This window comes from Alternaria postmessia, assembly GCF_024291825.1.
Source record: "Alternaria postmessia strain BMP 2775 chromosome Unknown scaffold_158, whole genome shotgun sequence".
Classification (NCBI taxonomy): Eukaryota; Fungi; Ascomycota; class Dothideomycetes; order Pleosporales; family Pleosporaceae; genus Alternaria; species Alternaria postmessia.
In genome coordinates, this window is record NW_026260231.1 from 1 (window position 1) to 15,424 (window position 15,424).

The window sequence follows — 15,424 nt, forward strand, 5'->3', positions numbered from 1 at the left end:
AGTCTCAGTTCGCGATTCTAAAAAATGTCTTGGCAGTCAATCAGGTCAGTTCACTACCTCCAGACTGACAGTTTGAACCGCAAAGATGAACTGACAACTGACTGATTGACTGATAGCAACTCTGTTCGCAAGTGGCCAAAGGCTATGCAAGAGATGCAGATAAGAGCACATGGGTTAAGGCTGCCATGTCCGATACCGCAAACAAATACTCTATCTTCGAACGCGTCGCAGCACGCTTGGCAAGTCATTGGTTTAGCTCGACTGGAATAACAGATAGAGACTATCTTTGGATCTCTTACGGCATGGTTGCCAAGGTAAGTACGCTCTATCAGTGGTAAAGGGTTGGCTGACACCAGTGAAAAGATGCTTACTCCTGAGAAACCTTTCGAGGAATGGAACCCGCCTTCTCTTGCGGAGGTAGACAAGTTCATTAGTTGGGTAAAGGAACACACAGAGACCAACATTGACAGCTTCACTTGGGACTATCGGGTAGGTGCAGCATACATCGGCTTTGAACATCACAAAGAAGCCATCGTTGCGCTGGAGAAAGCCGAGCAAAACTCCCAGAAAAGCTGGGGCCTTTACGTCAATCTAGCCAGAGCCCACGAGAGCGAAAAGAATCATCGCATGGCACTCAAGTACATACAAGACTTCAAATCGTTCGGCGACCCATCTATCGAGGCAGAGGATGGCTACAAGGATACCTACTATGACTTGCTCCTACTGGAAGGAACTTGTCATCGAGAATGTCATGACCATGAGTCCGCTGTCAAGTCATTTCAAGAACTTCTAGGCCAAGTCGTCGACGAAGACTCCGGAATGAGTTGGACCCACATTCGTGCTGTTGCGGAACTGTTCACGACCTGGTCAGAAATGAAAAACTATCAATCCATCACGAACTTTATTCTCAACCGGAAAGACGCGCCAGCGCAAAGTCATGATACCACTTATTTGTTGCGGGAAGCGGCATATTATGAGGATTTGCATACAAGCATCATCGTAGCTGCGAAATATGCTGGAGTCGTAGAAAAGGTCATCTCCGTGTACCAGGAAGCCATTGATTACAAGCCGTTAGACCCATCCACAGCAGATGGGCCGAAAATAGACAGCTCTGCTGAAGCAACAGAATCACTGCGGTACTTCCAAGCCGTTCTCAGGTTCCACGGAAGTGAACATCAGCATGATCAACATCGGAGCATACAGTACTGGGAAGAAGTTGTCCGGCGATCTGATGAAATCTCAGCGTCGTACACTACAGCATACACTGCTAGCCGCAAGCTAGCTTCGATTCTTCTTGATAAGGCAGTCGCTGAACTCGCAACAGCTTCATCAGACTCCTCCGAGAACTACATCAACAGATTGGAGAAGCTCGCTAATTTGAACACCACGTTAATCTGCGATCTTCGTCAAGGTTATCTCGACCCTCGCCTCTGCTTGGCTAGATTATACCACCTGAAAAAAGACCAAGCTTCAGCTTTCGTACAGGTGCGGGCTCGACTTTGTAGTGTCTTCGATAAGTGGCCTGAAGTTCCAGGGGATGATTCGTCTCGCCTTCGTTTCTCGAACCTTGCCCAGACGCTGACTGTCCTTGACAAAGACATCGATGCTGTTGCAGCATGGCAAGCAATCAAACCATACCAATTGTCGAATGCCTCGACAGTGGATGCGAATGGTGCAGACATTGAACAGCTTGCGCAACCAGGCCTTGAAGTTCCAGGCGCCGATGGTACGTCAACGACTTCTGACAAGAAGGTACAAGACGATCAAGACGCATCCAAGCCAGACACAACGACAGCCAAGGCGTACATATGGGGTTATACATGCGATGGGAGCTGCGGAATCGAATGGAAAGATATGTTAGTCGACTGTTACGTGTGCAAGCACTGTCTCTGCAGGCAATTTTGTCCAAAATGTTACGATAAGCTAAAAGCCGGCGACTTACACCCTCTGATCTGCAACAAGGACCACAAAATGCTCCGGTTACCGCCCTTCGATTGGGCCAAATGGCGTACTATACCGGCAGGCATGATGACCCTGGACAGCCAGCTAGTCCCCTGCACGGAGTGGGTAGACAGGATTCGTAAGGAGTACGATGTGGAACAAACACAGATTGATTACATCAAGATCGAAAAGGCGAGGCAACTGAAAGCTGCTAGTATCATTGTGGGAAAATGGCGCAGTAGGTTGAAGAGAATCAGGGCCAAAAAACCGGCGATAGCACCTACACTTCGCCGAGTGAAGACGGTCGGATAGGCACCTCGTGCGAGTTGTCCAGTCTTTTTCGCATGGAGCGCTTTGAGTTTTCCGAAATGATGACATTTGACTGACAGAAGAAAAATGAAGCGCGGTGTGAGGGCAAATTTTGGCGATCGTGCGAGTTTCGGTGCCACATTACTATCTACTCAAAACTCGTAGCTAGGTATGGTAGTTTCTGAGCTCCTACCTTTTATGAAAGTATGCACTGCTATACAGCGAAAGTTTGATCGTGGAGCCCACCAAAAATCATGCTGAATTGTGGGAAATATCGGTTGCGATGATGAGGTCATTGGGCAGTTCAGGTTGTTTTCCATTGGCCTGTAAGGGTCTGGACGCCTTGCGCATGCTCTACCCGTGCCTGGTATCTTATCCCGCATGGGCTTACCCTCTTTCCGCATCTATTTGAGCCATGCATTAGTCTTGTTACACGAGTGACAAGGTCATGTGCACTTTCACTTTGCCACAGATAGGCCACCATGTCATCAGCATCGTTCACGATCCTCCTCGCTTGAACACAACTGCCCATTGCGATGGGCCGCGGTGGATATAACGGTGGTAGTGCATCTGTCGACGCGCCAAAAAGCGGCAATCCTTACATCTTCGCGGCGGACCGAGAGCTAGACGCCAACCTTCTTCGTCGCTCACGTATCGTTGAGGCTGGAGACGGGTTACACAACGAGCACGGCGCCGTGCAAAGCGAGTTCGGATACATTCTCAGCGTGGAACCAACAGTAAATAGCAAGCAACCCGCGCGAGCCAGCTTTGTGAGAAGAATTCTCTCCATTTTCAGAAAGACGGACAGGGCTAGTAGCAAAGTCAAGCCAAACATCAAGTGGGTGTCAGCGTCGCATCTTTACCACACAGCTCCTGAGGGCTTGGGCTTGGACCTGGCGAATAAATATCACCTGGAAAACCCGGAAGCACCAACACCTTGGGGTGATCAATACTGGAGGTACGAATACAACTAGTCAAGTAAGAGTAGGGCCACAAGCAGAGTGCAAGAATGCAGCAAGAGAAGCATGCACCGGACTCGCCATGGCGACATCGGCGGTTTCCACCTGATGCTTCTTCCGAATTACCTTGGGACGATCAATTTCGGCAGCCAGTGCTATCGCACGATCGGTGGAAGAGTCAAGTCGACTTCAATGCCTTCATCAACTCAATGGACGATGAGTCTTTTGGATATCTGTGTTTGATACGCGAATATGCGACTCGCGCTCTGCAGGGTAAAGCGGCAGAATATAGTGGGCTATACAAGGCCATTGTGTCTCAAACGTCTCGAGAAGAAGACATGTCTCGTATGTCGGTCATCGAATTCGAGGCTGACGGGCTACGCTCGAGGACTTTTCTAACTTTTGACGACTTTTTGATCTATGTGCATAAATCTTTTGAAGAAGGAGAGACGTCTTCGAGGCGCTTGTTCGTATTGGAAGACATGCCTGTGCGGTATATTTGTCTTCTAGGGTCAAGACTACGCATCCATCCTACGGTTTTTGCACGCCATTATAGCACCGAGGAAAGTAGCACCATATCAGACAACATCATTGGTCTTCCTTCTGTCGTCCAGACTAGTACGGAGAACGGCCTAGACTACGAGAGCGACGATGAACAGCTCCATAAGCCATATAAGAGACGAAGTTTTACGCTGAGGTATCCCATCGTCATGCCACGAGTATCTGCAAAGCAAAATCCCGACCCAATTAGATGTCCACCATGGCTCAAGCCTAACGACAGACTCAGAGACCAAAGCGCCAATCCACGATTCATAGTGGAGAGGAGCCTGGAAACACCGACCAGCTATGATCCATGGGATACGAGAGGCGAAATTTCTGAACTAGAAGGTCAGGTCACTTATTGGTACCGTGAGATTGCAGAAAAGGGCTGGGAAGGTGAGTCTAATTTTGAGCTTCGTTCTTAGCTCAGTATACTTATAGTTGACTATGTAGGTCTTCTGCTGGTGGATCCATGTCTCAAAGACCCATCGCACCTAGCTGTTATCGAGGGCAGCCCATACACGAATATCAGTCGAATAATCCGGTATCCAGAGCTGGAGGATGAGGGAAAAGCTGACATAGCCCTTAACCCGCTACAGTGGCATCCCAGTGCCGCCTTCACGAAGTATGTCTTGCACGACGATGTCATGATTCATTTTTCCGTCGCCAACGCTGGTCCAGGAGGAAATCCACTCTCCGTGACTCCATTCGTCCGTGGCTTTGTTATTAGCAAATGGACTGCGCAATTGAACCACATTCGCAGAAGCTATAGTCATACGCGTGCAGCGCTCTTCTCCAAAGTACCATCGTGTCATCGCGTAGGTACAGGCATTTCGGTCAGACATACGGTGCTCTGGGGAGCAGACTGGAAAGAGTGGATGTTTGAAACAATGACGCGGTTTACGACGGACCTTTACCTATACCGTTTGGAGGTTGAGACCAACATGCGTGCACTCGGTATCGATGTCGACGACCCTCAAAGTTATGGATTCGTCGGTAAACGGGAGGCACAAATGTGGCGGTTTCTGCGTTCCACCTGTCTCGATTTGCAGGATATGTTCCAACAATTAACCAACTCATATACACAGGTTATTGCGCTGAGGGAGGCGCAGGCGAGTAATGCGCAAGCAAGCTCGATTCGCTGGCTTACTGTACTGGGAACCCTCTTTGTTCCTATATCTATCGTTGCAGGAATAATGTCAATGGGAGGCGAATTTTTGCCGGGAGAGAAGAAGTTCTGGGTGTTCTTCGCTGTGGTGTGCCCTGTGTTGCTGGTCATTGGCGTCGTTCTTGTTGTGACGCTCGGGTGGCGGGCAGTGTCAAATTGGCTATGTGCTCACGGCTTCATGACTTGATGCGATAAGAGGTCGAAAACATCTCTAGTTTGTTGTCTCAACAACATTGTACCAGGCGTTAGGCTTTCTTCAGCTCAAGTTTTGACTAGAAGGTGGTATACCAATCTTTGTGTACACAATCACACCCACCCAAGCCGCTTACCCAGGAAACTTGACCCACCAAGAAGTGCGGTAATACCAGTGAACACGATTAGCGTGCCATAGCCACTACCATACGCAAAGCCAGCTTCCCCACGCCACGGATAGCCATCGATCAAGGCCTCGCTGAGCGGACCCGACGCCACGTTGCCAACGCCTCGTCCTGCCGCCAGGCATGCAAAGACAATACTCGGATCGGCAGTGTCGCTCTTCTTGGTAACATCGCGCATGATTCCTGGCCAGGCACTTGTGAAGCTCCCTGCGAAGAAGCCGTAGATCAGGCAGAAGATATACAGTGGAGCCAGGGAGTTGGAGAAGCCCCAGATGACGAAGACGCTGATGGTGGTGCCGATAGTAGAGATTAAAATGCAGGTTGTGACGTGCCATTTGTCTACTATCGAACCCATAGCAACGCAGCCGAAGACAGAGGCGACGTTGAAAAGGATCACAGTCAAGGCGCTAAGGGTGTTACTTTCGACGCCTATACTGCGAGCAAATGTAGGGAGGTAGATAAATGGGAGAAAGAAGCCGAGAGCTTCGACGATATTGCATGCTTGATGAACTCCGAACGTTGACGTGCGGAGAAAGGCGAAGTCGATCTTGCGAGCGCGTTGCTTGGGCCCAAGTGGGATACGCGGTCTGACGAAGTAGAGTAGCGGGGCGGTGAGCATGAATAGACAGATAGCCCATACGCGTAAGGTAGTGCGAAAGCCGTATGTGTGCAGCATCCCGTCCATAACAAGGGGTAGTATCACCCCGGCTAGGCCGGTGCCCGCCCACATGATTCCGTATGCCAAACCCTTCCGCTTGTCGAACCACTCATCCATGTACAGGATACAAGGCGAGTAAGTCAAACTACCTCCGAGGGCGTATATGACTCCTTGTGAGACTATGAGCTCAATAGTGTTGTTGCAGAGAGAGCTGAGGCTGAGGGCAAGACACATGACGAGCAGACCGCCTGCCGTAGCCCAACGCTGAAGATGCGGCCATACTTTCAGCATGGAGAAGATGACGATTAGGTTGAGGTACATGATACCCTATTACGAGTCAGTATATCATGAGGTTTGTGTTAGCGTATGACATACCATAGCGCAGGAGCCAACGACAGCAATGTTGTCGGAACCAGCGAAAGGCTCATGGGTCGAATAGTACTCCTGGAACACGCCATATGAGAACGGGAAACCTTACTCGCATCAGCACTATCACCTCTGGTACGCATGTAGAGTGAAGCACGCGCTCAACAGGTAAACCTACCCCAAACCAGTGCTTCTACGACGAATGCTGCAGCCAGAAATAACCATGCACCTTTTCCACCATCCACAGGTGGTAGCGAGACTTTCCCTTGCTCTCGAGCATGTTCTCCCCGGTCTGCAAGCTCGAGATTGGAAGAGGCTGAGGTACTCATCGTAATTGCTCAATGTTTGAGTATGCGACGTGAGAGAGATAGTCGCTTTTGTATCCTTGGACTACTGGCCCCGGCGCTAGACTATAGAAGTTACATGTAGGGCGCGTTTGCTTGCTTTTGAGGCCCGCGCTAAGCTGTCTGAGCCACATTGTGGTGGAGAAACATTGGAATAGTAACGGACTGAAGGGCAATCGGCGCGGGAAGATCCGAGCGAAGGTAGGAGGAAAAGTAAAAGGCTGATGGGCTTTCAGACAACACACACGACACTCATTCAACAACCAACAATAGCTATACATAGCAACAATACAACCAATTTGCATCGAGCACTCGTTCAGATGGAGAACAGCTAAATACTCCACTACAACATCTTACGTGCCAAAGCAATCGAATGGCATGTCAGAGAGACGACAGAGACGCATTATGGCTTATTTGGGCCTGACTTTTGTCATGGATGTGACGATGTAATGCGCGACAAGAAAGGTCTCGTTAATTGCTTGTTAGGAGAAATCGAGAAGCTTATGGTGCGCTGTGCGTGGGCGATCCTCAACCAGGTGCCGGTTGTTCAGCGACGCCGCTAACGTTCCATGCCTGATTTAGCTGACTGAGACCGACAACGTGTGCCTTCTACAAATCGTTGTTCGAACCGCCCAAGAGCCCTGCCATTTTGTTCGTGTAACAAGGGCTCCGCTCGGCTCAAGGCTACATGTCGAATTGCTAGCCTGTCCTTCTGCGGTTTTGTTACATATCTGCCCTGCGTCTACAAGTACAGTATACCGAATATGTTGATGGATCTTGGAGCGCAACAACCGGTGGTCCCGACGCAAAAGCGAATCCTCATATACGCGACGCCCATGACCATAGTTGTCTGACACCATGCAGGTAATCAGTGGAGATGCGAGTATTTTCATTTTCCAATAAGTGCGACAAAACTTCAAGACCATGAACCGAATTTTCACGTCTATACGTGCTCTTTGTCAAAACAGCTTCAAAGTCTTGTCACTGGGTAACGTCTTCCGTACGTTTCATGTATGCACACCAAAGCTGAGCCAGCTACTCTTGAAAAGGCCGCGGACGCCGTCAAAGCCCTGCTAATATCAACGCAGCTATCGCACCTTCCATCGGATCTTGCTCCATCGCACTCTCGACTAGTCCTCGCGGGCGTTGGAGAAGCTTCGCTTGGGACGCCACGCGGGGTACTAAAAGCTTAGCCAGTCAGACCATCATGAAATCGATAGAAGACTGCATAGGCCAGACGAGGCTGCTCGATACACAGCTGAACCTTGCGCTACGGCAGAATGCATTGCTACAACAGATTAATATGGCAACAGTGCTGGCTTTGCTTAGGCCGACACTAGATATCGGATGCCTGATCAGGTATATAGCAACTCAGATGCTTGCGTGATCCTCTCGTTTGAAGCGCTTCCAAGTCGTAGCTGTTCACTATGCATGTCACTTACATTAAGATTCTCTTCGCCCTCGCACTTACAGCGAGTAGTATACCCACACCTCCCGCGCCTCCCAAATCTTGTTACCTACCAAAGCGCCTAATCGCACTTGAGGAGCATGTCACATCGCCATCTTTGGAAGCTGAGGTGGTTGCTGCAGGCATAGTGCAGCGCTACCCCGGTGTACTGGAAAAGCTTAAGGACGTTGGAGCCGGTCGACTCGCTGCTATGGATGCCGGCCACTTGTCTATGCAAGTCCTTGCCCAGCAGTCTGCCACGGGTTTGGACGACCCAGAAGGATGTCGCGCAGCAAATGATGCTGTTCGCTCAGCAATCAGAGCCAACCCTAAGCGCTTTGCTGGCTTTGCCGTCCTGCCAATGTCTCTGCCGGAAGAGGCTGCTGCGGAGTTGAAGCGCAGCGTTACAACGCTTGGTTTCAAGGGTGCGATGATATGGAATCACCTCAAAGACGGCACGTACTACGACGCTGCACGCTTCGATCCAGTCTTTGCAATGGCACAGGAGCTCGATGTGCCGCTATACCTGCACCCTGCTGCCCCGACTGCCGATATTGCGTCCAAGCTGTTCGCCGGAAACTATCCTGCTGCCGTGGCTGGACGGCTTGGGACGAACTCGTGGGGATGGCACGTCGATGTCGGGACGCATGTCTTACGACTTTACAGCGCAGGCTTATTCGATCGATTTCCAAAGCTGAAAATGATCATCGGACATAACGGTGAAGGACTGCCAATGTTCATTGACCGAATCGACTCGACAGGTTTGCGTAACGATACGACGTTCGGTCGGGTTTGGAGTACAAATATCTGGAGCACGACGAGTGCTTTCTTCACTGTGAGGCAGTTTGAGCAATTGAGGCAAGTGAGCCCAGTCGAGAGGATTATGTATTCGGTCGATTACCCGTTCAGTACGAATACAGATGGATGGGCATTCGTCGAAAAGTTGGCGCAGGCGCAGGTCTTGACTGACGCTGAGATGGATATGTTCGCGTGGAAGAATGCTGAAACATTGTTGAAGCTGTGACGGATTGGTGCGATAGAATCAGCGATCTAATTGAGCGATGAAATGGCAATTATTGAAGACGAATATGTATTGAAGCTGATAGAAGGGGTCGATGATGCAATCTTGGACCCCATATTCGAATCGCGCTTATACGTAACAGGAGTAGCTTCTCAATCAGCGCGACGCGCCCCCCATTCCAACGCGTCTCGTCGAGTGTCATTCTCGAGCTCGCCAATAGTTCAGCTCCACTCGCCTGCCGTTCCCAACATCGATGTGGCATCAACTTAGCGCTTAAATATCCTCAGGTCCTGCAAGGCCTAGTGCTTGCCTACGAGTCGGCGCATCCGCCTTGAAGAACGGCTTCTCTGCCAGCGACGTTACCCTCGTTCCGTGCCTTGGCTCAATCCCTCCATAGTCCCAGCTCGCATTATGGATGGTGATTCTGTTGTCCCATAATGCAGAGGTTCCCGGAGTCCATCGGAAGCGAACCTGGATATCGACGTTGTTCTCGTATACATCGAAGAGATAGTTGAGAATGGCATCACTCTCGGCCTTGTCGAGTCCGACAATGCGGTCGGTGAATGCGCGGTTGACCCAAAGAGCTTTCCATCCGGTTGCTGGATGCACACGGACGATCGGATGAACGCGTTCGATGTGCTTCGGGCCAGCGCTAGTATTCTCACGATCAAGATACGGGTGCGCGCTGCGGTACACTGCTTCTCTGCCGTCGATGATCTTCCGGAACTCTGGAGAAAGCTTCTCATACGCGGCATAGCCTGAAGCCCAAAGAGTGTCGCCTCCAATCTTTGGGATAGTATCGTTGTGGAGATGAGTCACGCTAAAACGAGTCAGGAATGAGCGCTTCATCTGAAACACTGCCACTTACCCGGCGGGTTGGCGTTCGTGCACCAGATCGGTGTGCCACCTAGATGCTCCGCCTGTCTTCCTGAAGCTTGCTGGCACCTCGGTAGCCTGAAGAGCAGGCCAGAGAACGGTCACTCCTGGTACACCGGGTACGAAGGGAACTTGCGGCTTCATCTGCTGTCAGCATGGCAACTATATCACGAGCAGTACAACTTACGTGAACCTCGATTTCGCCATAGTACTCGCCAAGCTTCTTCTGTTCTTGGGGCGAGAGGTCTTGGTCACGAAAGAACACTACACTTCTTTCGGCGATCAAAAGACCAAGCTCATCCTTTTGTTGGTCTGTAAGGTCCTTCAGTTGAAGTCCAACAATCTCCGTTCCAATGTGTGAGGTCAAGTGGATAATCTCTTTTGCAGCGCCGAACAGCGCCTTCTTCTCTGGGTCAGCTCGAGAACCTGGATCAATGTGCTCACGATCGTAATCCCTGATCTTGTAGACATCGTCAAGGTAGAGTGGTTTCGCTGGCCTGTATGGATAGCCGGCCGACAAATCGATACCAGCTTTCTCGAGTCTCTTCCTGGCAGGTTCTGGTAACCCTAAAGAGTCTTTCCGTGGTTGAACGGTATCCTTCTCCTGGATGTGCTCGTGAACAGGAATTGCGATTGGAGCCATGATGAAAGTCGTTTGTGATGCAGTTGTGCAAACATCACCACTCGCGATGCCATCATTCTTATATCCTGGACTCGTTTTACCCCACTTCCTGCTCGTTGTTCGCTCACTAATTCAAGTTACAAAAATGGTCGAGCGATATGGCGGCGTCGCGTGCTGGTTGCGACATGTGTTGCGGGGTTGATCACATCATAATCTTGCAGATGACGAATATCCAGTCAACGTTTCTCATGTTATCGCTCGGAGAAACTTCGCTTCACCCCAAATGCACCAAACTGTGGAGTTCGCATGTTACCTGCAGGTAAATGTATCGGTTCCGACTGTCTGGTGTTCTCGTAACGAGGGCTTCCCATGATGCCATTCGTATCCACCATCACGCGTTGTGTCTACTCACACCACAACGGAGATATGCTCGACGCTGACAAACTATGTAACGAGGATTCGCACGAAGAATGCTGACATGTAGATGCCTTTCGATGTCGGTGTCAAGAAGGTGTGTCGCAGTGACCGTCGATTAATGATTCCGGATCGATACAACACCCAGACCGCGAAGATTTTCCTGCTGTTGTCTCCGCAATATTCAGAGCATGTCTTTCCCGAGTAACCGTGTTGCTGTAATCGGCGCAGGCATTAGTGGTGTCGTTGCTGCAGCGCATCTCAAGAAGGAGGGCATTGAGGTCGTAGTCTTTGAGCGATCTAGTGCTGCAGGAGGCATATGGTACTTGACCCGAAACTCTTGGATTTCCAGCTGAACTGACGAGATTAAAGGCGTTACGATGAGCGAAAGCCCTTGGAGCCATCATATTCAAGTGCGAAGCGTTCGAGAGCTGACAGTGTTCACGCAAGCGAAGACCTGGAAGATGTCGAAAGCCTGCTTCATGCGCCACCAGGGTACGTACCACAAGATTATCTATCGGATTGTACGTTCGAATGACTTCCCACAGTCCGTGTTACGTGGGCCTCAAGAACAACGTGAGTACACGTTTGTTAGAAACCACCTTGAACCAGTTTCCACCCGGGACCGAGGATTATGTAACGCACGATGTCTTGTGCGGCTACATACAGGCTACTACTCTCTCAACGGGGGTGCATAAGTTGACACAGTACGACACCGATGTGAGAAGCGTCACCAAGAACGGTAGATTATGGACTGTCGAGACTGCGACTTTGCAGACCGATGCGCAAGGTGTGTTAAGGCGACACGAATCTTCCCAGGTAAGCACCTTGTGATTGTAGACTCATCTTCGCGATAATAACCTTGGGCTAGCACTTTGATGCTGTAGTAGTTGCATCTGGTCATTACCACGCGCCGAGGATCCCTGATACGCCTGGACTCGCAGACTGGAAGCGACAATTTCCGGACAGAGTACAGCACTCCAAACTCTATCGAAAGCCCGAGAATGTTCATAATAAGGTGCGTACAGATCCGATTAAGAAGATTTTTGTTATCTCGGCCTGACTTTACTTCAGAACTATCTACTTGTCGGTGGGAGTGTGTCAGCAACGGATATCGCGCGCGAGCTCAGCCCGTATGCAAACAAGATCATACAAAGCCAAAGGAACGGAAAATTCGACCTGCCTCCAAGCATGCTCCCAGATAACGCGTACCGCGTCGATGAAATAGTATCGTACGACGAACCACGAGTGAACATATTAGCCTCATTGAATGACACTCAGCCGATTCCAGCTACCGTCACGCTGAAGTCAGGTGCAAAGATCTGTGACATTCATCATGTCATACTTTGCACAGGTTACCACCTAACACTGCCTTTCCTATCTCAGCTCACCTCGGACGAGACACCAGTCGATCAGGCCGACGATACGCTACTAGTGACAGACGGTACACAGTTTCACAATCTGCACAAAGACATCTTCTTCATCAATGATCCAACGCTCGCCTTTGTCGGTGTGCCGTTCTTCACAGCGACGTTCACGTTGTTCGAGTTCCAAGCCATGGTTGTTGCAAAGGTACTCTCGGGACAGGCAAAGCTTCCAAGCAAAGATGCGATGAGATTAGAGTATAACTCTCGAGTAGAAACCAAGGGTTATGGAAAGGCATTTCACAGTTTGAGAGATCAGGAAGCGAGCTATGTCAAAGAACTCATAGCTTGGGTAAACTCTGATTTGGAAAAAGCAGGCAAAGAGCGACTGCGTGGGCATTCTGATAAATGGCATTCTGCGAAAGCAGAGCAGGTGGAGAGGATGAAAGCTTTCTTTGCCAATCCAGGCATTGAACGGCAACTCGAAGCGACATGTTTATAGCAGAATGTATGAATGTAAGCAATTTCGCAGTTCCACGTAGCAATGTGCCCACGGGTTCTGAAGCACAAACGCGCCCATGACTTCATGCTGCTTCAATGCCTAGATCAAGACTAAGACTTGCGCAGATACTATTCAGGTATCACCAAAGTGCATGAGAGGCATTACAAACATCGGCGTTACTCGCTTGGCTATCACCTGAGTCAGGCACGCCATATGCATGCCTGATCACGACACGCGACACCACAGCATTGCCATGCATCGCGGCGATCTTCTCACATCTTAGCATCGAACACGCAATATTAGTCTATGCTTGTTGGGTCCAGACTAGCTACTCGGATGAATCGACCCCACGCGGACCCTGCCATTACGCCATATCATCCCCAGTATGTCGAATCGCGCTACGCTTCCCACTATGCAGCAACCACTTGCCACTGGCGTGCTGAACGCCATGCCGGCAAGCAAAAGCCGTAGACAGTCTTATCGATGGCAGAGAGGGCTTGTGTTGCTTGCTCGATAAAGCTGAGGCTTTCGCCAATACTCTTACTCTAGAGACACGCTTCATACCGATAGTCCACGAACATGGGTCAACCTCAAGACGTCTCGACGGAAGTCAACCCTGCAATAACCGTCATTCAGTCTGACGAAGAGCTGAAAGCGAAGCCGCACAAGTGGTATTACTACCTTTGGGATACCTTGGACAAGCCGAAAGAAGAACGATGGTTCATGTTCAAGCTCGACGCTGCTTTGCTTACTTTTGCGTCTTTGGGGTACTTCATCAAGTACCTCGATCAATCAAACATCAATAGCGCCTTCGTGTCTGGGATGTATGTAGTAAGAACTTGTTGTAGAAAGCTGGCTGACATTGCGACAGGAAGGAGGATCTTGGGCTTTACGGCAACCAGCTCAACTACATGCAAACTTGCTGGACTGTTGGCTATGTCATCGGCGAACTACCCAGTAACATCATTCTAACTCGAGTGCGCCCATCAATTTGGATACCAGCTATGGAGGTATGACAGTCTAGTAACGTGGTAGTGGAAGCTATATACTAACGGCAACAGCTTACATGGGCCGTCTTGACATTTTGTCTTTGCCGTGCCAATAACGCAGAAACCATCTACGCCTTGCGGTTTCTTATTGGTCTTGCTGAAAGTACGTTCTACCCAGGCATGCAATACATCATCGGATCCTGGTATCGAAGAGAAGAGCTCGCCAAAAGATCTTGTATCTTTCACACCAGCGGCGCCATCGCGACCATGTTCTCTGGCTACCTAATGGCTGGCGTATACAAGCTCGACGGACGCGGCGGCTTCAAGGGATGGCAGTGGTTATTCATTATCGATGGTGTTATCTCGTTACCCATCGCACTGCTTGGCTTCTTCGCACTGCCCGATCTTCCCGAAATCTCCAAGCCCTTTTACTTGACAAAGGATGAAGTTGCATTCGCCCAGAAGCGCATGGAGCTCGAAGGCCGGCAAAAGCGGAAGCCTTATACCAGAGCCAAGGTCAAGAAGATCTTTACATCGTGGCACATCTGGGCTCTCGTTCCGCTTTATGTGTTCTTTAACAATGGTACCTCGGGTGGACAGCCGGTATTCCAGCAATTCCTTAAAGCCAGCAAGGACCCGAAGTATACTGTCAGCGAGATCAACACGGTAAGTAATGCTATATCATCGTGTTATGACAACTTTCGTTAACATGGTTCGCAGTACCCAACTACTACCAATGCAGTACAAGTCGTTACCACACTCTTGTATGCATGGACGAGCGATAGTATCCTCAAAGGATCCAGATGGCAACCTATCGTCTTCGGCGGATGCATGAACATCATATGCTCTACCAGTCTTGCGATATGGGATATTCCCATCAAGTGGAAGTGGGCTTGCTACATCCTCTCCGGCTTCGGTGGTGGTCTCTCCGGGTTATGCTTTGCATGGGCTCACGAGATCTGCACACACGACAACGAGGAACGAGCCATTGTCGTGGCAGCTATGAATGAGATGGCTTATGTACTACAGGCATGGCTACCACTTCTAGTTTGGAAGCAGGTCGAGGCACCTCAGTATCGCAAGGGTTTCATCACGGTCACATTCTTGAGCGCTGCGCTGATTGCCACTGCGCTTATAATCCGGCTACTGCACGCGAGAGAGGTGGCCAAGAGACAGAATGCCCAGACAGTTGATCATGATGAGCGAACTAGCTCTGACGAGGAAATATCCGGTGTGGGTAGCGATGCTGACCTTGATCGAATCAAGGCGACCTGATCGTTGCCATAGCTCAAGATCTGGTATTGAACGATGGGAGCATTGTGGCTACAGTGTTTCTGTAAATATTATTAGACTACGTGGGGCCGCAGAATCGAATGTTCATACGCGCGTTTTTTGATGGTTAATGCAATGCGATATCGGGCTTGGGTCCAACACGTTTACCGTCCAAGGAAGAGTCTCTCGGTGTGTATGACGTCTCCTCGTGTCTGCCTGTAGTCTACGGCTTCACGTGAGCAAACAAACGCTCGC

General features: G+C 50.1%; 7 protein-coding genes across 7 annotated transcripts; 5 read left to right on the forward strand and 2 right to left on the reverse strand.

Annotated features, from left to right (window-relative positions):
• Positions 1-185: 185 nt before the first annotated feature.
• J4E82_010997 (uncharacterized protein) lies at positions 186-2,253 on the forward strand (the record flags this gene model as incomplete). Its single annotated transcript, XM_051737207.1, has 2 exons — positions 186-314; positions 364-2,253. The coding sequence occupies 2 exons, from the start codon at positions 186-188 to the stop codon at positions 2,251-2,253; spliced, it is 2,019 nt and encodes a 672-aa protein (XP_051583017.1).
• Positions 2,254-2,786: 533 nt separating this feature from the next.
• Positions 2,787-5,104, forward strand: J4E82_010998 (uncharacterized protein; the record flags this gene model as incomplete). The annotated part of the gene is made up of 3 exons (XM_051737208.1): positions 2,787-3,208; positions 3,766-4,145; positions 4,203-5,104. The coding sequence occupies 3 exons, from the start codon at positions 2,787-2,789 to the stop codon at positions 5,102-5,104; spliced, it is 1,704 nt and encodes a 567-aa protein (XP_051583018.1).
• Positions 5,105-5,223: 119 nt separating this feature from the next.
• J4E82_010999 (uncharacterized protein) lies at positions 5,224-6,436 on the reverse strand (the record flags this gene model as incomplete). Its single annotated transcript, XM_051737209.1, has 3 exons — positions 5,224-6,279; positions 6,328-6,396; positions 6,431-6,436. 3 exons carry the CDS (start codon positions 6,434-6,436, stop codon positions 5,224-5,226), a joined length of 1,131 nt encoding a protein of 376 aa, XP_051583019.1.
• Positions 6,437-8,089: 1,653 nt separating this feature from the next.
• J4E82_011000 (uncharacterized protein) lies at positions 8,090-9,133 on the forward strand (the record flags this gene model as incomplete). Its single annotated transcript, XM_051737210.1, has 1 exon — positions 8,090-9,133. One exon carries the CDS (start codon positions 8,090-8,092, stop codon positions 9,131-9,133), a length of 1,044 nt encoding a protein of 347 aa, XP_051583020.1.
• A 270-nt stretch (positions 9,134-9,403) lies between these two features.
• Positions 9,404-10,649, reverse strand: J4E82_011001 (uncharacterized protein; the record flags this gene model as incomplete). Its single annotated transcript, XM_051737211.1, has 3 exons — positions 9,404-9,950; positions 9,999-10,144; positions 10,194-10,649. 3 exons carry the CDS (start codon positions 10,647-10,649, stop codon positions 9,404-9,406), a joined length of 1,149 nt encoding a protein of 382 aa, XP_051583021.1.
• A 584-nt stretch (positions 10,650-11,233) lies between these two features.
• J4E82_011002 (uncharacterized protein) lies at positions 11,234-12,908 on the forward strand (the record flags this gene model as incomplete). The annotated part of the gene is made up of 5 exons (XM_051737212.1): positions 11,234-11,364; positions 11,415-11,537; positions 11,591-11,861; positions 11,914-12,060; positions 12,117-12,908. 5 exons carry the CDS (start codon positions 11,234-11,236, stop codon positions 12,906-12,908), a joined length of 1,464 nt encoding a protein of 487 aa, XP_051583022.1.
• A 579-nt stretch (positions 12,909-13,487) lies between these two features.
• J4E82_011003 (uncharacterized protein) lies at positions 13,488-15,172 on the forward strand (the record flags this gene model as incomplete). The annotated part of the gene is made up of 4 exons (XM_051737213.1): positions 13,488-13,732; positions 13,780-13,918; positions 13,970-14,563; positions 14,618-15,172. 4 exons carry the CDS (start codon positions 13,488-13,490, stop codon positions 15,170-15,172), a joined length of 1,533 nt encoding a protein of 510 aa, XP_051583023.1.
• Positions 15,173-15,424: the final 252 nt, after the last annotated feature.